The sequence below is a fragment of the Cynocephalus volans genome, chromosome 5 (assembly GCF_027409185.1).
Source record: "Cynocephalus volans isolate mCynVol1 chromosome 5, mCynVol1.pri, whole genome shotgun sequence".
Classification (NCBI taxonomy): Eukaryota; Metazoa; Chordata; class Mammalia; order Dermoptera; family Cynocephalidae; genus Cynocephalus; species Cynocephalus volans.
The window spans coordinates 71,171,786-71,193,093 of record NC_084464.1 but is presented as its reverse complement, the minus strand read 5'-3'; the positions used below and the strand labels follow the sequence as shown (position 1 = coordinate 71,193,093).

Genomic DNA, 21,308 nt, shown 5'->3' with positions numbered 1-21,308 from the left:
ATTTATAGAGGAAAAAGAAGGCAAGAAAAAAAGAAGGAAAAATAGAAGGAAGTAAAGGAGAAAAGAGGAAAAAGAAGGAAGATTGAATATTGGAACATGGATTCTTCTGTGGAAGAACATGCCTAAAACGGGTAATTTTGGTTGAGACACAGGAAAAATGGCATAAAACAGCCTTATGAATTGAATGTGGCTAAGAGGCATGAAGAAGGGGAAAAAAAAGTTAGAGGATGTTGAAAAAAAATGTCCATTTTATTTGTCTGATCTGCCTCTTTTAAAATATATTTATCCATGATTTCCCCAGTAAATGAATAAATGGTTAAAATAGTATCGTAGATAAAAACTCATTTCAGTAGAAAGTCATTTTATTTGGAAATGGCATCACTTAAATCAAATTATGAATTCTTTTTTTAAACCAGTGTTATGCAAATGCATGCCTTTAAGGAAGCAAGGAGATGTTTAAATTGGATGAAGCAGCCTAGGTGTAAAACAACAGATAGTGGTGAGACTCTAGCAAACTGGAATGTATATATAGATAGATAGATACTAATACAAAATGATTTTTCTAACACTGTGTCAGCTAAGCAAAACAGATCTATGGGCTGTATACCGCTTGTTTGCTAATCCTTGTATAAACCACTACTACTGTTTCCCAAGATTTTGGCCCTTTAAGACTGAATTTTTAAATTTCTGAAATTCTCAAATTATCTTAAAATAAATCACTATTATATTATTTCTGAGCTCAAACCTATAGGTGTTTGGTGATGCTAGGAATGACTTTCAAATCCCTAGGTGCTCACTATAAAATAAGGCAAAGTGATATGCCTGAGAGAGGGGTTAAAGACTTTTATTTTTATATATCTAGTCGGCCATTCTATAATGGTTATATTTGACTTTGATCAGGTTTCCATAAATGTTTTAATGTATACTTCTTTCTAAGATAAGAAAATGCAATTTATAAATATGTCATTTATAATGCAATACTACCTATTACATTTTTGGATACTATAATATATTATGAAAGATTTCAATTTTGAATAACTGACATATTAATGCATTTCACAGTACAATTATTCACAATACAATTGGACCACATCCAAGGATATTTAGCTATCAGGGAACCAAAATATTTATTAAAAATTAGATCGTATATGTAAACTGTTATGAGAATAAATCTAAGAGATTGTATTCTCAAAATTTTCTTTAAAATAAAATAATTGGGAAGCTAAATTAAAGTTTGTAGTATTTATTACATGATTATATATGGAAAACAATTATTAATATGCATACATGAATCTGTAAATTTCAAACAGCATTATGTGGTCGTTCACCTCTTTGGTGGTACGTTATTAACATACTCACTTCTATATTATCACTGCAAAATTTTATCATATCTCAAACTTTAATTCAGTACAACCAATGTATTATGTTTGGTGCATATTTAAGCGTAAAATGAATAATACATCCAGATGCATAGAATGCCTGTCTGAGGAAAATTTAACCTTGAAACCATAGTATAAAATATTTATAAACAAAGGCTAATACAAATATAGCAATCAGACTTTCTGGTATAAAACAACTACAACAAGAGCAAAAAGAAAAAAAAAAGTTTAAAATCTGTTTTCTGATAAAATGGTGATTGGGTCATATAGCCTCATAATTAACAAATTTGATGTGGCAAAATACCCTCATTTTTTGTTTCTTTGTTTTAAATATTTAAACAATTTTTGTTTGTGTGTTTTCTCTACAGTATCCAATTTTCCTCTGGTATCCAATTTAATTTCCCAGGTTCTCTTCTGGCACATACTTCATATGTTAACTTGTTGGTCCAGAATATTCAAAATCAGAAACTCATTTCTTGACAATAAAAGCATGCTCTATTTTTTAACACTAGTCTCTGTCTTTCCGACCATCTGCTAATTCAAAGTTACCTATTGTTGCTGTTTGTCTTTGAAAATAATTTATCATTTATCCACATAGATTATGTAGCATCTACACTGAAAGTTAACTGACTCTCATCAATTAGTTATTTGTTACTTGCTAATATGCATCAGCATTCAAACTTGAATTATATTCATAAACGTATTTGTAAATTTTATTATTGCTGGTACTCCATAATATCTTAATAACATAATGTATGACATGTTTTAATTTGTCACCATGCGTAATGTCATGTATAACATATAAAGAAGCACTGACTGACACCATTTTATCACAGGAATTTATTTACAGCTATATCTGTATAGTTATTATTTGTATACAACGAGAGTGTCAAAACTAGGTGATGGATGAAAAAATAAAGTAAAGCAAATAAAATCCTGTCTAAACGGCTGCCAGTTCTTGCCTTTTGATGGCTGTGGGCTGACTTGCTCTCCTTAGAGGCCCAGTTACACCAACTGTCTAGAAACATGGATGCAGAACTCTAAAAGCTAGCTTAATTCCTTACAGAGCATTGAAAATGCTGTAGCCACTCAGGACCTAAGTATTTAATGAGTGTAATAGCAGATACATGCACAGAGGCAGAGCAGCAGTACAGATTACATGGTAAATCTCGGGCATAACGAAGAATCTGGGGACTGATTGCAAGCAGCCATAAATCTTTGGCACTCCAGCTGCAATTCATGCTGTCACCATTTCCTTGAGATGCTTCAGACACCATTCTTTTTCCAACATTAATGATAAAATAGAGGGCAGATTGTGATCATAATTTTTAAATCATTATGATGAAATGTGAAACCTCTTTTTAACTAAGGCTTAAGTAGTTCAATAGCAGTATGTCAACTTTCAGATCACAATGCTCTTTAACGTGCCTTGTCATACATAGAACCATAACACCCAAACAGTTAACTTCTTGTTTATTAGACCTAAAACAATTTGGGAAAGTTAACGGATACAAAAGTAATCTACTTATCATATGTATTGCCCAAAACAAAAGAGAACAATGAAAATTGGATATTTTATTGCTGCTTTGCAAACTGTTACCAAATGTGCATTGTAATTGTTCTTATTTTAAATAATTGAAGTTTGTTTTTTTTTTAATTAAATAGAACTGAGTGAGATAGTTATCTAGAAAATATTGTAGAGGACTGTGTATTGTACAGTATTGAATATAAGAATTCACACTTCTTTTGGTTAAAATTCAGACGCACAGATGATTACAACATTTTTAGATTAATTAGCATTACCTATCCTATGGATAGAGGAATATTACAAGTTTTCTCTTTTCTGTCTTTTCCAGTGGTTGATGGCTTCTCCTGCTTACGCAATGAAGGCTATGCTGGACTCAGATGTGAACAGCACATTGATGACTGTGTCTTGAATTCCTGTGAGCACAATTTTACCTGCAAAGATCTACATCTGGTTAGTATCTACTGGTCTTATTTTACCTTAACACAGACTAGCATAATTTAACCCCTACAAGTACAGTGAACTTTTGCCTATATGGTATGTCAGTACAGTGGACTTTTGCCTATATGCATATTTCTTAAATTTAAAAAACGGAAACTCAAGCAACTTTCTTTTTAACTTAACAATAGTAAAAAATGTTCTATTCACCACTCTATAGGTTAGTTTAAATATTATATGACAATACTTCATTCTGTGGATTCACAACTCTTGGCAATATTGAATTTGTATAAAATTTCAGAAATTATTCTAAAAAGTGCTGTGAGTCTTATAGCCACCTATTTTTATCTAACTGAAGGTATTATATTCATATATATATATATATATATATATATTTATATATATATATATATATTTGTTGTTGTTGTTGTTCTTGTTGTCATTTGTTATTTTAAATTTTACTGTGATTTCCATCTCATGTACACTTCCACCATTTCCTTCATTTGAGTGTGTTGGTGCTGTCCCTTCAGTGCATCTCCATTTGTCATCAACTTTGTCACAAGCATGTGCCATTCTGCCTTAAATGGACTGTGACACAGTTGGCAAATCAATGGGATTACCTCAGGCTCCTCATTTCTCAAAAAGCCTTACATAAAAAATGTCCATTCAAAGTGGACTCACTCACAGACCGGATTCAGAAAATAAACACCATACAACACAAGTTAATGCTATAATGCTAGTATAGGCTTATGGTTTATTCTTTAGCAACAGAACTGATTTTCACGAAGGGACTACACTAGTTAAGTTAGAAAACAAAGCTTTGAAAAAAAAACTGTTTTTTCAACACATTATGTTGCACTGACATTGTTTTCACAATGAAAGGGTAATTTGTGGCAAATTGTTTCTTTCCCACAAATAAAGCAGACACATAAAGGAATAATTATAACCAAAATTTGGATACCCATGACCAGAAACAGGGATGATCCATAGGTTATTGAGCCAGCGTTCAGGTATGTGTAGTGGTCCTGTTGCTGCTTTTTGGTTCATACCAGATGCTTTATCTAAGGCAGCACACTAATCTCATCCCACTCTTGGGGATTCTTTCTGGAATGGAAATGTGACAATATGTTGTTCTCTGAGACAAGGGAGGAGTTCTTTCTGAGGAAAGGTTTTCACACCTGTACTTAGGATGTAAGGAAAAGGCAGGTGTGACCTCTTCTAGACCTTTTAACATCTATATTATACGCACATAATTGCTGTGGCTATTTGCAGGCCCCAACGGGTGGGGTTGGGTTGTAGACTAATGATGAATGACCCTGAAGTCAGCAGAGCTGAGAGATAGAAGAAACCTTCCCTTTGATCAATTATTTAACTCCTGACTGAGCCTCCCAGGTGTCTGACCAACCCCTGGACCTAATTATATGTGATCGCTTATGGCCTCATCTTTAATATGGCTTGACTCAGAGTTCCTTTTACTTGCAGGTAAATCATCTAATGTGACATATCTATAATGTGATTAAGCTTTATTTTAGCCTGTGATTTTAGCTGTAACTTTAGCTATAATGGGAGTTTATTATAGTAGAAAGAACTTCATACTCATAATTATAAGATGCCACTTCTAGGCCTGACTTTGCCACAACTTATCTGGATGACTCTAAGCCAGTTATTTGACTGCAATTTAGAAACTATATCATACCAAATAATAGAACTTTCAGGTATGGTGTTCTCTCATTTATCCACTGTATAAATTGCCAATAAGAAGCTATTCAGACTAACTTTAGATTAGTATCAATTAAAAATTTTAACTCCTACTTCTAGAAATTGTTATAAAAAGATAAAGAAAAAGTAGAACGATGCAGGGCTGAATACGAAGTAGAGTTCTCAAATTAAAGTTCACCAAGTAGATTATCATATTTTACTATTTGATTTATATATATTTTTATATACAAGGAGAACATTGAATTATTTAACTCCTAATAATAATTCATACATTGATTTCAAGAACAGAAATATCTTTAGATTGGTTTTATCTGTCTAAGAGAAGATGTTATGGAGACAACTCATTGTATACAAAAAATTAAGCAATGTTCAAAGCATTCTATAGCTTTCAGTTATTGTGTCTGCGGCCCCTAGACTACCCTCATATTTAATCATTCAGAAGGACTCAGAAAAGTTGTTTTATTCTTTGTTAAGGTTTATTACAATCAAAAGTTACAGATTAAAAAATAGAAAAAGGAAAGATACACAGGATAATATCTAAGAGAAACCAGGCACAAGCTTCCAAATATCTTTTCCCATCGGAGTTGCATGAACAGTCCTTAAAATATTTTCTCAGAAACAGTGTGGGACATCATGTATGATGTATGCGTTGCTGACCAGGGAAGCTCACTTACGCCTTGGTGTCCAGGGTTTTAATTGTGGATCAGTCACAAAGACATGGAGCACCAGTCTCCTGCTCCTGCAGTAGTCAACTGATACAGCATGGCCCAAAGCCCCAGGCATGCAAAAACAAAAGAAAGACTTTCAGAATAAGTCACATCATTAGCATAAACTATTTGGCATAGTTCAAGGCTTCAGTTATCAAAGAAATTATTATCAGTCAGGATTTTTTCAAGGCTTAGAAGTTATCTCCCAGGAACCAGTAAAGGGCCAGTGCTTCCTTTGGAATATGTAGTGTTTGAGCACCTAAGCCTGATGAACTAACTTATAATTGCCCAAATATTTTGTTAAAGATTGCATTTTTTCATAGAAATAAATAGTATGTAATTGGAAAAACAATACATTCTATAATAATAAATTAAAACTAAAAATCATTGCAAAGACACTGAGCTAGAAAGAGCTAAAACTCATAATTTTGAAATAAACACTGGAACAGGCATCATAAATAATGGAAATACAGCAAGGTCCAATTTGAGTTTCATATTTGATTGCTTTCACCAACTCATTTGTAAAAGAAAAACTAAAAAATGCTCGAGACTTTGAAGTAGAAGAGAAAATTAGAAAGGCACGGTATGGGATTTTTATACAGAATATTTAATAATACTGATAGAGAGATGACTTTATTTAATCTATAAGTACCTCATGTTTGGCTGAAGAGCCAGCAGCACATTCATTGTACAGTTAGAACTCTCCAAATCAAGCCAGGCAATCCCCCTGCCATGAGGCTTGCTTCTTCTTTGAACTTGATATGTGTGTAGCTCTAAATTAACATTTTCACATTTGCTGCATTTCTTTATGACTGTATTGAGGCATCATGATGTTGAATTTAGAATAAAAAGCAGAAAATCATCAGGAGACTTTGAAACCACAATGAGAAGTATGTTGTAACAATAAGCCAATTTTCTTTTTATTTCTTTATGGTTCAGTAAACTTAAGAAAACAATGGGAGGAAAAAAATAGACTTCTGAATGCTTAACACAGAATAAGATACAAATGTTAAGACCTATGGCCTCATGTAACTTTCTCAGGTTTATTTGAGAATAACTATTTCTTTGTGATTATTTAAATATGTATGATCAAATTAATCTAGTATTTTCCTGTTTGTTTTACTTTCATTTTCCTTTATATATCACATAAATAATGAATGTTTAATTTTGATAACAGCAGGAGAAACAAAAAGTGTGATAGAACTAACATGTGGAAAGAGAAAAGTTTTTATTCATGTACAACTTCTGTAAAAATTTATTCATATATACTGGTATACTACAGATTTAAATTTTCTCCCAAACAGTTTTGGATGCAAAAAACAAACAGAATTTATGTGTTCTAATAAAAAAATAAAACTGCTTTTACCTTCACCCGTTACAGGGTTGAAAAATCCATGTCAGTTATTTCAAAGTTTCCCATATCCTCCCCTTGGGATTATAAACACTGGGCATGAATCAATCCAGAATTATTAGGGAACAGCCACTGCTATGCAGTTCACCTTGGCTGCTACTAAAATGTCTGTTGTGGCCTCTCCATTCTCCTTTCAAAGATAGGTTAATCTGCCAAATGATTCCGATCCTTGCATAACAAATTTGGCTCCCAGGACTTTCTCTGCACCCCTCCCTCCAAGTGCATGATATTTAGCTAATAGTGGTCAGGTCCCAGTTGTCCCATCAGCATATTCAATTGGAACAGCTAAAACCTTTAGGTTCTGCTATCTTTCTAGGATTACAAACTCTCCATCAGTGAGGAATCAATCCAGCTGCTCTGTGTCCAAACACTAAAGCTTACATTTCTTTCATGCCCTCCCTCTCCGAAAAAATTTGTTTAATCTCATTTGATGGAAATTAACACAGAGACTCTGATTCAGTGTCAGAGCTTGGGAGCTTCAGAATTCTCAAAACACAGGGCTGTCCAAATATGCCTTCATGAAGGAGAGAAAATTCATTTTTATGGCACAAAAAGACTTTAGCAAATTACATTCTCAGTAATTTTTCTGTTACATAAGAATGTGACAAAAATTTCCCAGGTGCCAATGTCTTAGCTCTTATATAAACGGTAATCTTCTCTTATCCATGGGAAATATGTTCCAAGTCCCCCAACAAATTCCTGAAACTGCAGACAGTACCAAACCCTATATATGCTGTTTTGTTTTGTTTTTGTTTTTGTTTTTGTTTTCTATACTGCATATACATACCTATGGTAAAGTGTAATTTATAAATTAGGTTCAGCAAGCAATTAACAACAATATCTAATAATAAAATGGGACAATTATAACAATATGCCAGCGTTACTACTCTTTCACTTCATTGCCATTATTAAGTAAATTAAGGGTTACTTGAACACAAAGCACAGCAATACCACCACAGTCAATGTGATAACCAAGAGGGCGGCTGAGTGACTAATGGGTGGGCAGCATGTATGGCATGGAGAAGCTGGACAAAGGGATGATTCACTTCCCTGGTAGGATGGGGTAAGATGGCATGAGATTTCATCATGCTGCTCAGAAGGGCACTCATTCTAAAACCTATAAATTGTTCATTTCTGGAATTTTCCATTAAAAATTTTTAGACCATAGTTGATCACAGGTAACAGCAGAAGACAAACCCAGAGATAAGAGAAGACCACCATAACCTTTATTATGGCTGGGTTATATATTAATATTGCTTTTAAGTCACGGATCCTATGTAATATACTCTAAAATTATGAACCTCTAATAATGAATGCTTCCTTACTCATTTTTTGTTTGTTTGTTTGTTTTACTTGAAAGTTAAACACCTTTTAAAACTTAGAGCAACTTAAAAGAGTAGAGAAAGCATTTGGAGATTGCCTGGCTTTGACATGGATTTGTTTTTATTAGAATTATAAAATTTAAAAAATGTTATAATATTCACTCAAGTTTACTATGTATGGTTTTATTTTATTTTTAATGATTATATAGTTTTCAATTTTCTCTTAGTCCCAGAGTATACATAAGCAAGTACCTATTATTGGACATTTTAATTGGTTCAGTTTTTTTCAGTAAAGTTTAAGAGTTGGATTCAATTATTCTTAACTAGGCAATTGCCTTTGAAAATACATATACTTAAAATTCTGATTCAGTAGATGAGTTCCAAGCATCTGGATAGTTTATAATGCTTGTGATTTTTATTTGTACTTCTGATTTGAAAACCACTGGCTAAGTATTTAGATAGTACTTTTAGCTCTAACCTTCTGTGATATTGAGAGTGAAACATAGACTTTTCTATTTCATGTGTAATGATAATTTGCAATTTAATTTTTACCTTAAAAAAGAAATAACGTATGACCTTAAAAACTGAGACATTTATCTTCTGTGTTTTAATGACATATTTCATGGCATCTTATTTTTATAAGTACTTCTCTTTTGAATTCTTTCATCTGTCTCAGTACTTTTGTTTTAAAAACAAAGGGGAAAAAAATCCAATTTTTCCATTCCAATCCTTTTGTGAGGGAGAAAATAATATACTGTTTTCTCCTCACTACCTGCAATAACTTAATGTCACTCTTCCTGTGTATTGACATTTCCTAATCAGAAAATCTGTGCCTGAAATTATAGCTTTTTTTAGAGACTGAGTATAATGTTTCAAATCATTTTGAGAGTATTGAAAAATAATCAATGATTGTTTGATTGTAATGATATCCCAGAGGTTTAGTTAAGTCTATTGTCTAAATCAAGTAGTTGTACCATCTTCAGTAGTGAATACATAACCAAAATCTTGATCTGAATCTTGTTGTATTAGCTAACAACCAAACTCCTTCTTAAAAGAGGTACTGTAGAGATTAGTGCCAAAATTATTTTGTGTTTATGTAACAAAAAAAAAAAAAAAAATCTTTGATTATGGCCATTCTAAATATCCCACTTTTGTTTATATAGAATACAATCTGCCTACAACTTATTATTCAGATAGTACTACTTTGTATTACTTTTAAGATTTTATTGAGAATAATTTAAGGTTACATTTATGACTATAATTCATTACATGGGTGTCCGTTTTCTGTCCTTTCTATAATACAGTAGATTATGGAATTGTTTTCACTGTATAATCCAAGACTAATGTAGAATTTTAGTTCATTCATCTGATGACCTGTATAATTCTTTCAATATGTTCACCTGAATTGTCAGTTTCAGTCACAGTTAGTGTGCTTATCTGAAGCAGCCTCATTTCTTCCCCTCTAATCTATTGTGTTGAATTTGTGATGGCTCTGAAATGGATAATGAAATTTGTTAGGATTAAATAAAAGTAAATAGACCCTGAGAAAAGATTTGTTGATCCACCTAAGTAAACAAATATATGGGCTTTAATACCTTGGACTTCTGAAATCTATTTTGAAAGCCCAGACATATTTTCTATTTTTTCTTATTGCAAGATTCATTACAGAAAAGAGAGGTTTACAGATGGCTGAATTTCGAGGTTTAAGAAATCCATGGAATAGTATTGAATTTCATAAGTATTGTGTGAAAACATAACAGATCGGTAAGAGGAATTTTCCATTCTCAGATTCTCTAATAAAAATGGACAGTTCCCAGAAGTCTTTTAGCTTAAAAAATAATTTAGAACTGACTGAATAGCATTTTCCTTGCCAATATTAGCCAAAGTACATAAAAATTAAGTTTGCTTATTTTCATATAATTATGAGACAAATTAAGCTTAAGTTTATTTCAAAACAAATATTGTACTTTTATATTATTATTTATTACATTTACATAACTATAACTGGGACTTATCTCTGGCCTTCACAATTTACTTCTGAGAAACCGGTGAATAATTATAGTCCAAAATAACTCCATTTTTTCCTAGAAAACATTCTCTCTGCCATTTCGAAAATGCTATTTTTAAATAAATAAGTTCATATAAAACCATTTATAAGTACTGCTATGTGGTGATCTTTATGTTCATATGTTGTTTTTAAGAGTATTATAAAGAAATAAAAGACACATCTTCCTTCAGAAGAACAGCTTGATTTAACAGTGTATTATTAACTGACAAGAACAGCTTTCAAAGGGTAGTAGTTCCTTTATATCCGTAAGTAAAGAGCTCCACTGTGTTCAAACTACTCCCTATTATTATTATTATTTTTTTCCTTTTTTGTGACCGGTAAGGGGATCACAACCCTTGGCTTGGTGTCGTCCACACCGCACTCAGCCACTGAGCGCACCGGCCACCCCTATATAGGATCCGAACCTGTGACGAGAGCACTGCTGCGCTCCCAGCACGGCACTCTCCCGAGTGAGCCACGGGGTTGGCCCCCCTATTTTATTCTGACTCCCCACTTGTCTGTGAGGAGTTTAACAAAAGTAAAATATCTATGAAATGTGGGATTAGGAAGTGCATAAGTATGTGTAGAAAAAAGCATATGTGCAAGTGCGCATGTATTTATGTGTGCACATACACAGAAAGGAGAATATGTGTGTCCCTGTTCTTTGGTCTTTTGCCAATCACCCTAGGTGAAACAGAAATTGAGAGCTTCTTAAAAATCAAATTCTGGAGCCAAAATTCATTATTTCATACTATAAACTTGTCCTGGATTAAGTGTGTGTGTGTGTGTGTGTGTGTGTGTGTGTGTGTGTCTGTGTGTGTGTGTGTAAAAATTAGAGCTAGCTGATGAATAGTATCTCTGTAAAATGATAAAGAATCTTGGTTTGGAGAAATAAATAGTGGTCTATGGCATCATCTTGATAATAGTATGGTTAAATTTTGTAACATGTCTGTTAAAACCAAAAGGCTACAGGTAGAAGAGAGAATTGGGTTTTGAGATTGACAGCTTTTCCCTCACTAGCTGTGTTACCCCAAACAAGTCAATAAACCTTTTTCAGTCGTGGCCAGCTCATTTTCAATAAAGGGCATATTAACAGCAGCTACTTTGCAAGATTGTTATGAAGATTAAATGTAAAATGCTACATGTGTTTTACTTCATGTTAAATCCATACATAGCACCTGCTACATATACGAGATACTTTAAAAAGTTTCTAGATGAATATGTCTTATTATTTTATCTTATTTATTTTTTTTTGGTGGCTGGCCAGTATGGGGATCTGAACCCTTGACCTTGGTGTTACAAGGCTGTACTCTAACCAACCGAGCTAACCCCCTAAGTCTACATCCAGCCAAGCCATGACTGAGCTGCTGCTGGATGAGGGGAGTTCCTTGGGCCTCGACCACGCCGCCCTCCTCTTCCTCCTGACCTATCCCCCTTCCCCTTCCCCTAACCCCTCCCCTCAACTGCTCTGCAACAATATCTTAGAATGTAAAATAATAATAATAAATTGATTGATTAAATTAAAAGGTTCTGGAAAAATAGAACTAAAAGATAATACAAATCCTTCCATGAACTTTTTGAAATACACTCATAGGGCAATTAATAAATGCATACCATGTTTTATGATAATAATGATGATGATGGTGATGATTTAACTTTGGTTACAAATAGAGTGTTTCTTTGAGTTGAGTTAAAGCTCTTATATTAATTAAATTGCTATGCCAGGGTATTTTACTCAAGTGTATAGAACTGAGTAAAGTGTCATTCAGTCACTTTTTTGTTAAAAATAGTTTCTATACTGATCCACAGATTTTGATATTAATATATTTATTTTGTTATCTATAATAGTATATAAGTTTATATTTCCTCATAAAATCATCAAAGAAAACACAAGATAAAATAGCAATTATGAAGAACACTAACCCTTACAATATTCTGTCATACTTTATTTACTTCATCACTAAACATTAATTCTCTGATGGTGAGGATTATACTTTATTTGCCATATATTTTTTTTTAATCTTTATATTCTCAGGGCTGAGTTATCACAATGCCTGGAACATAGTAAGTTGCCAATGAGGAAAGAAAGTGGAAAAGAGAGGGAGGGAGGAAAGAAAGGAAAGAAAAGGAAGAAAATGGAAGGGAGAAAGGGAGGAAGGAAGGGAAGAATTGAATGGTCAGATATTTACTACATCTCTTTAACTAGTTTTAGATTTTCTCACAAAGATTTTCTCCCACAGAGTCTATACTCAGGCCACAATTCCAGAAATTTGGAAGATGCTGATAGATTTGTTTGACCTAATCTCAAGGTGGTTGGGGCTCTTGGGACATCTTTTAAGACTTACTGTGAGGTGGCTACATTTCTCCTGAAATGTTCTGCATCTGATAAACACAAAGCAAAACACCTCAGTCTGATCCCTCTCTCTTTTGTTATCAAGACTTTTATCTGGCTAACTCCACCTAAAGCTTATCAGTGTCACAGACTTCCAGGTCAGTTCCCCTGATTTAAGTTGCTGGCCTTTTCTTCCCTCTCAGGGCAAGAAAATCTTCTTTAGTCTAACTGCTGTGCTTGAAGGACTGAGACTAAACTTTTCGTCCCTTATTTTAAAAAGTCTGAAACAAAAACTCAAAAGAGACCGATGTGATTGGTATGGATATAAGTGTGGATGAGTTTATGAATATAATTAAATATAGACATAGGTATATGTATAGAGTATATTACCGATATGTGATTTTTAAAAATTTACACAATTAAAGACTTGTTGATTGTCAGAAAAGGTAGATCACATTTTGTTCTGTATACCTTTTACTGGAGTACCATAGAATATATATTTTAAAGGGAAAAACATTAGGGCTCGTAGAGGAAAAACAGGTCTCTCATTGTCACACTATAATAAATAGCAGGGTTAGGATAGGTCTGCAGATTGCATATCTCCCTAAAGATTCCCTTTTTGCTCTAGACCGTACTGTACCTCTGAGAGTATCGGATCTTGAGTTCCATTGCCCACAGGACTCCCAAAACTAAGGAGGACAAAGATTCCAAGAGCAAATCAGTATTCCAGAGGCTCTGCAATACATCAAAATCACCTAAGCCATTTCTAAAAATGCATGCATATTTTGCATTCGCCCTCCAGGGATTGTGATTTAGTAAATAAGAGGTGATGGTGAGCCTCTATGTTTTTAACAGCTTCCACAAAAGATTCAGATGTAGAGCCATAGTGCATAAATATTAGACTATCCACATTCACTGGACTGCTTGGAGAAAAGCACAGCCGCAGTGATTTATGTTTGTAAGCATTTTGTATAGAGTGCTCAGCACCCAGTCGATGCCCATCTGTGTGGGAGCTTGCTCTGCGAGGTATAGGAAGAACAGCACAATTCAGAGAACAGTCTACCAGCAGCTGATAGGACACAGCCACAGAGACTGAAGTATGTGTAAGCTTCTCATCCCCAGAATACCTGGGGCTGAAGGAAATTTACAACTAGAATTCTAAAAACTAAATTTAGGATTTAGAATTTAGGATTAAGGTACAGTTAAGTTGCTAAACATTTATTAAGTCAGAAATTTAAAGGGAAAAATGCTTCCCTCAGCATGTTTGGTGAGCAGGTGCAGCAGTCCGAGTCATCAAGAAGTGGCTGTTAAAAGATACTGATGTGGAAAGAACAGGCAAACCCATTAAGGGATTTTGTTGAGAACTGTTTTTTAAAGGCTATTAGAAACAATGGGGCTTTATACAATGTTTATTAAGTTACGATTTGCCTTCAGCTTATTTTGTATTATTGAAAACTGTTATACTGGTAATCAACCCCCCCCCCCCAAAAAAAAAAGCAAAGCTATTGAAACCTTTTTCTAAGGATGTGGAAGGAATCCTGGTCATTTTTCCAAAATGGTATCAATTACTGCGCATTTGCCATCAGGAAGTTTGCTGTCACTGTGTTCCAGTGGACCAAGAGAGAAGATTAATCAATCTCCTCTTAAAATTTGCCAGTCCAGTTATCTTAACCAACAGATTTTTGTCATTGCCCACCAATTTTTTTCTTTGGTTTTACATATGATGAATTGGAATAGACATATCAGCAAATACACTAAGATTTTGGTCGAATTTTTTAAAATATATTTTGACATCCTGAGTCAAACTAAACATGTTTTTAAAATACATGAATTTTAACTAAACCTTAAACAAGATTTAAAATTGATACTATAAAATTCTAAAGGGATATAATGTGCAAAAATATATTTAAATAATTTATGAATAGCCTAAGTGCAATTTGGTCTCTAAGAGGGGACAATTGAAGGAATAAAGACCCAAACTCATGCAAATTAAAATTCAAAACCAAACTATAATAAGTGTCATTATAATTTCTGTGTGGATGTCTGTGAAACATTGCAGAAAACATCATGAGGTATTAGTAAACACCAATTTAAAAATTACATAAGATAGCCTTTTAGGCAGAAGAGACGGTCCCAGCATCACTCTCTCCCATAAATCAACCAATTTACCACTATTAAAAAGCAACAACAGCCAAGCTGGGGCCGCTAGAGCTCAGAGGAAGAGAAGGAGAGACCTACGGAGTGCATGAAGGTGCCACGAGAGAGAAAGAAAAAAACACTTCAACCATTTTGTGCAGTAGCCGCATCCAGGCTGGAGCAGGAGCTGGCAAAAAGCCACAGGTGTGACTTTAGGATGAAGTTGCTTGGAGGTGGCAGGGGAGGAGAGGGCCTTGGTGGCCCCCAAGCCAGCAGTACCAACAACAGGGTTCCCGTGTCACACAGGAGTGAGAAGCCACAACAACTAAAAAAAAGGAGCCACTCAGAGGCCAGTGAATCATCGCAAGGGATCAGAGCATGGCCAGTCCCATGGGAAGTGTTTGTAACATGGGCGGTGGGGCAGACGGGCCCACCAGGGGAACACTGGGGCACAGCAGGGACAGCTGGTCTGCCCCGCAATCAGCAAAGGACCACTCATTGGAGAGTAGTCAGGAATATAGAACTGCAAGGGGTATAGTTTGATGAAAACACTCAGGCCCAGACCCGTGTTTCTATATAACCCAGGTGCATCAGATTTCATCAGATCCTGAAATACCTATATCAACCATTGAAACCTGAGCCACACAAAAAGCCTTCCCTAGAGAATCAGCAGCAAAGCAGCAATTTAGATCAACCACAGAGCTCAAGTGCAGGTCCCCACAGGAAGTTCCCCAATTTTATTTTATTTTTTTGGTTTTTATTTATTTATTTATTTAATTTTATTTTGTCAATATACATTGTGGCTGATTATTGCTCCCCATCAACAAAACCTCCCTCCCTTCTCCATCCCCCCTTCCCCCCCAACAATGTCTTTTCTGTTTGCTTGTGGTATCAACTTCAAGTAATTGTGGTTGTTATATCTTCTCCCCCCCCCCCCGGTTTGTGTGTGTGTGTGTGTGTGTGTGTGTGTGTGTGTGAATTTATATATTAATTTTTAGCTCCCACCATTAAGTGAGAACATGTGGTATTTCTCTTTCTGTGCCTGACTTGTTTCACTTAATATAATTCTCTCAAGGTCCATCCATGTTGTTGCAAATGGCAGGATTTCATTCGTTTTTATAGCTGAGTAGTATTCCCTTGTGTAGATGTACCACATTTTCCGTATCCACTCGTCTGATGATGGACATTTGGGCTGGTTCCAACTCTTGGCTATTGTAAAGAGTGCTGCGATGAACATTGGGGAACAGGTATACCTTCGACTTGATGATTTCCATTCCTCTGGGTATATTCCCAACAGTGGGATAGCTGGGTCGTATGGTAGATCTATCTGCAATTGTTTGAGGAACCTCCATACCATTTTCCATAGAGGCTGCACCATTTTGCAGTCCCACCAACAATGTATGAGAGTTCATTTTTCTCCGCAACCTCGCCAGCATTTATCGTTCAGGGTCTTTTGGATTTTAGCCATCCTAAATGGGGTTAGATGGTATCTCAATGTGGTTTTGATTTGCATTTCCCAGATGCTGAGTGATGTTGAGCATTTTTTCATGTGTCTGTTGGCCATTTGGATATCTTCCTTAGAGAAATGCCTACTTAGCTCTTTTGCCCATTTTTTAATTGGGTTGCTTGTTTTCTTCTTGTAAAGTTGTTTGAGTTCCTTATATATTCTGGATATTAATCCTTTGTCAGATGTGTATTTTGCAAATATTTTCTCCCACTCTGTTGGTTGTCTTTTAACTCTGTTAATTGTTTCTTTTGCTGTGCAGAAGCTTTTTAGTTTGATATAATCCCATTTGTTTATTTTTCCTTTGGTTGCCCATGCTTTTGGGGTTGTATTCATGAAGTCTGTGCCCAGTCCTATTTCCTGAAGTGTTTCTCCTATGTTTTCTTTAAGAAGTTTTATTGTTTCAGGGTGTATATTTAACTCCTTAATCCATTTTGAGTTGATTTTAGTATACGGTGAGAGGTATGGATCTAGTTTCATTCTCCTGCATATGGATATCCAGTTATCTCAGCACCATTTGCTGAAGAGGCAGTCCCTTCCCCAGTGAATAGGCTTGGTGCCTTTGTCAAAGATCAGATGGCAGTAAGTGTGTGGGTTGATTTCTGGATTCTCTATTCTATTTCATTGGTCAGTGTGTCTGTTTTTATGCCAGTACCATACTGTTTTGGTTATTATAGCTTTGCAGTATAGCTTAAAGTCAGGTAGTGTTATGCCTCCAGCTTTATTTTTTTTGCTCAGCATTGCTTTGGCTATGCATGGTCTTTTATTGTTCCATATAAATGTCTGGATAGTTTTTTCCATTTCTGAGAAAAATGTCTTTGGAATTTTGATGGGGATTGCATTGAATTTGTATATCACTTTGGGTAGTATGGACATTTTCACTATGTTGATTCTTCCAATCCAAGAGCATGGGATATCTTTCCATCTTCTTGTATCCTCTCTAATTTCTCTCAGCAGTGGTTTGTAGTTCTCATTATAGAGATTTTTCACCTCCTTGGTTAATTCAATTCCTAAGTATTTTATTTTTTTGGTGGCTATTGTAAATGGGCAGGCTTTCTTGATTTCTCGTTCTGCATGTTCACTATTGGAGAAAAGAAATGCTACTGATTTTTGTGTGTTGATTTTGGAAGTTCCCCAATTTTAGAAGTAAGCAAAGGACAGCAAATTAGTTCCAGGACAGAGTTTACGTGGTGAGAACAGCAAATAATCCAACAGAGAAGGGAAAGAAAAAACAAAGTACCCACAACAAAAGACAAAGTTTGATAACCAATAAAGGTCTCATTTCACCAAAAACACCTGTAACACCTATAACACCTAGAAGGACCGGCAGTCCCATGGGCTACCAAGCCAGGAAGCGGGGAGGGCCAGGGGCCTCAGCCATGCTCCCTAACACCCTCAACCAGTCCTGAGGATGGAGGCTTTGGGCCTTGGCCACATCTCCCTGACAAGTGCAATCACCCCAATGAGGACCACCCAGCGCCGCAGGAAATGTCCCTGGCTCTCCCAAGCCAGGGTGGGTGGGGAAGGGTTTGAGGACCTCATCCACCACCCCCTGCATGAGCAACCAGCCCAGCAGTGACTAATGAGCAACCAAGCTACTGTAGGAGGCGCCCTGAGCTCTTCTGAGCCTGGGCTTTGGGGAGCAGAGGGCCTCGACCGTGCCCCCCAACACACTCAGCCAGCCCAGTGACGACCTGCAAGCCTCAGCAAGAAGGGCCCTGAGTTCCTGAGCTGGGGTGATGGGGGGCAAGAGCTATTGCTGCACCCCCCTGACATCTGCACCCAGCCTGACAATAACAAGCCACTGCTGAAAACTCCCCAGTCTCCCCTGTGGGAATGTGGGGGGTGCCATAGGCCTCAATCCCACCCCTCAGCCTTCCTCCTCCTTCCATCCCATTTCCTTCCCCTTTCCCCTCTCCCTCTCCCTCACAACTGCTCTGCAACATCATAGAATGTAAAAAAATAATATTACTAAAATTTTAAAAAACTAATAAAAGAAAAAAGGAAACAATAAAAAAATAGCCTTTTAAAGGATCTTCCTATAGTTCAAAGCACAGTCAGTTAAGATTTTGAAATAACATGAATTTATTTTGCAGAGAATTTTCATTCTCTTTTCTTTGAATAGTGAGTATGTGTTAATATAATAAATTGATGTAATATAAAAATTTTTGTGTAAAATACATATGTATACATTGTCTATGCCATATAATATGGAATATTGTAGAAGAAAGATAGATATAACAAAGGACATAGAAGAAGATTCTCTTGAAAAACAAGCCTAAATTTACTTATAAAGGCTTTTCCTTGTTTTTCTACATTCTGTTTTAACCAAATGATTCTTTTCTCATAATGGAAATAAAGATATGCCTTAATTTCCTTGTGGGTGGGAATTTAGATGGGCAAAACTTTTCAACTGCCTGAATCTTGGGAAATATGATAAACCCTATTAGACAAAGCTATTTGGTACAGGCAGTATCTCATGTGATAATGGCAAGTAAAAACTTTGCTTTAGTGAAAATAGAGACAATATGGGTATGCAGAATTATGACACAGAACATAGCTGGATTCTGGAAAATGTGATAAGCAGGAAAAGCTGAGGAGAACAAACTACTGAACAATTAGAGCAGAACAGTAATATATCCAATGAGTTAAGGTGGACTTCCACAGTTTGTTTTTATGGATTCTCTGAAACTACTTTTAAAAATACTTGCTCTACACTTGATCTGGAATATAATTTCAGTTTAAGATTGCTAGATTCAGCAAACAAAAACACAGATATCCAAATATTGCACGGGACATACTCATACTAAAAATACATAAATAAATAAATAAATAATAATGATAATCTTTGTGTGAAATTTAAGTTAACTGTTTCCAATAGTTTAATCTAATAACTCTAATTTAATCAGACCTTATTTTAGAGAAATTTACATATCGATCACTATATATGCCTACGGTGAAATTCCTGCCTTTAATAAAAGTTCTTTTAGTTTATTTTTAATACCTTACTTAGGTAAAGATTTTGACTTAATTTATCTAAAAGAAGATTGTTCCATGTGAATTCATCTAGAACTGCTTAGAATGTGTAGGGGAACAAAAAATCATGAAAGATGAAGAATGAAATAAAGAAGGTGTATTAGGGTTCTCCAGAGAGACAGAATCAATAGGATATGCTATAAATATATGAGAGGGGATTTATTAGGGGAATTAGATCACGCGACTGAGAAGAGAAGTCCCACAATAAGCCGTCTGCAAACTGGATGCCAGCACTTAGCTCAGTCCAAGTCTGATAGCCTCAGAACCAGGGAAACTGATGGTGTCCTATCCTTGGTGTAACTTCTGGAATGCAAAAGCTGAAGAATCTCAAGTTCTGATGTCCATGGACAGAAGAAAAGAGTATATCCCAGCTCCAGTAGATAGAGAGATTCACCATTTTTCTCTGTTTTTTGTTCTCTCCAGATCCCCAGTGGATTGGATGGTTCCTGCCCATATTGAGGGCAGATCTTTCCTAACCAGTCCACTCAGGCTTTCATGCTAATCTCTTCTGGAAACACCCTCTTGAATACACCTAAAATGATAGCTTTACCAGATTTCTTGGCATTCTTTAATCAAGTTGACACCTAGAATTAACCTTCAAAGAAACTGTCTACAGCTCCCACCCCTACTTTATATCCCCTCCCCCTAGACTGGCATGCCTGAGGTGTTTACTGATAGACTTAACTAGTCAGATCCCAAAATAATTTTCTGCTGCTTCTTTTTCATTCAGTTGACAGATCTGAAAAGGAGAAATTCTAGCCCTAGCAAGTCATAACATTTGTATAGGTTAAGACATTTCACAGGCTCCTGGCAATATTTTGTCAAAGATTGTCATTAGTGACCAACTGCTTTTGCTCTCAGTGATTACTTGTGATTGTATTAGTCTGATTGCTATTTACAAGACCTGTTCCTAAAAAGCCTGTCCTGTATCTGCATATTCATAAAACAAGAGATAATTCTTCTCACATATATGCAAAAATCTATACCAGAAAATTAATATATATAAAGTCAAGGGAAGTCCTAATATGTATACTTTCTGATCCTGAGCAAGAGCTTTAGATCCCTTGAATGTTAAAAAGAGATTATTTATAATTTATTTGTTACAGGGAGGCAGAATCTCAAAAAGTCTTAAAGTCTGAAATTTCTGGAAGCCAGGAAAGAAACTTTTATTTCTTCTAAAAGAAACTTATTTTGCTACAGTAGGAATAGTAGAGGGATGGATGAAAGTAAAACCTGCACTGTATCACAGGGAAAAGTCCACCAGCAAGATAAATCCTGGGATTCACTGTAAGACAGAGGTAGTCCAGATTTCTTTAGTGTATAGGACATCTTACAAATCCATTGTAAATAAGTTTATAAGAAACCATATTAATCTCCAATTTAAAACAAATAAACTGTAGCTAACTAATTATTTTTTTTTTGTTTTCAAATAATTCCATTATCTTGTTTTTCTTGCATACCAAAATTGATTCCTAGGCAGAGTGTTGAGCTTCCTTTTTTTTAATTCTGTAAATAACTCATTAACAGCATTTTAAAAACTGATTATGAAATTAATACATGTTCTTTTGTAGACAGTTTAGAAAGATAGGGAAAAAAACAGAGTGATTTCAGATCTTACTACCAAGACAGTCATAACAGTATGTCCTGCTTCACAAAATTGTTGTGGCAAATACTATAATATATTTTTTGTTTTCAATTGATAATTTTATAACCTACCCTCTCTTTTAAAAGATAAGCTATCCAGTGGGATAG

The 21,308-nt window shown here is 35.2% G+C and overlaps 1 protein-coding gene across 1 annotated transcript in view; it reads left to right on the top strand.

Annotated features, from left to right (window-relative positions):
* Positions 1–21,308, top strand: part of EYS (eyes shut homolog) — a 1,675,061-nt gene that overhangs the window by 498,794 nt on the left and 1,154,959 nt on the right. The window contains 1 exon segment of the mRNA XM_063097631.1: positions 3,236–3,357. Coding sequence (XP_062953701.1) covers positions 3,236–3,357 — 122 coding nt within the window.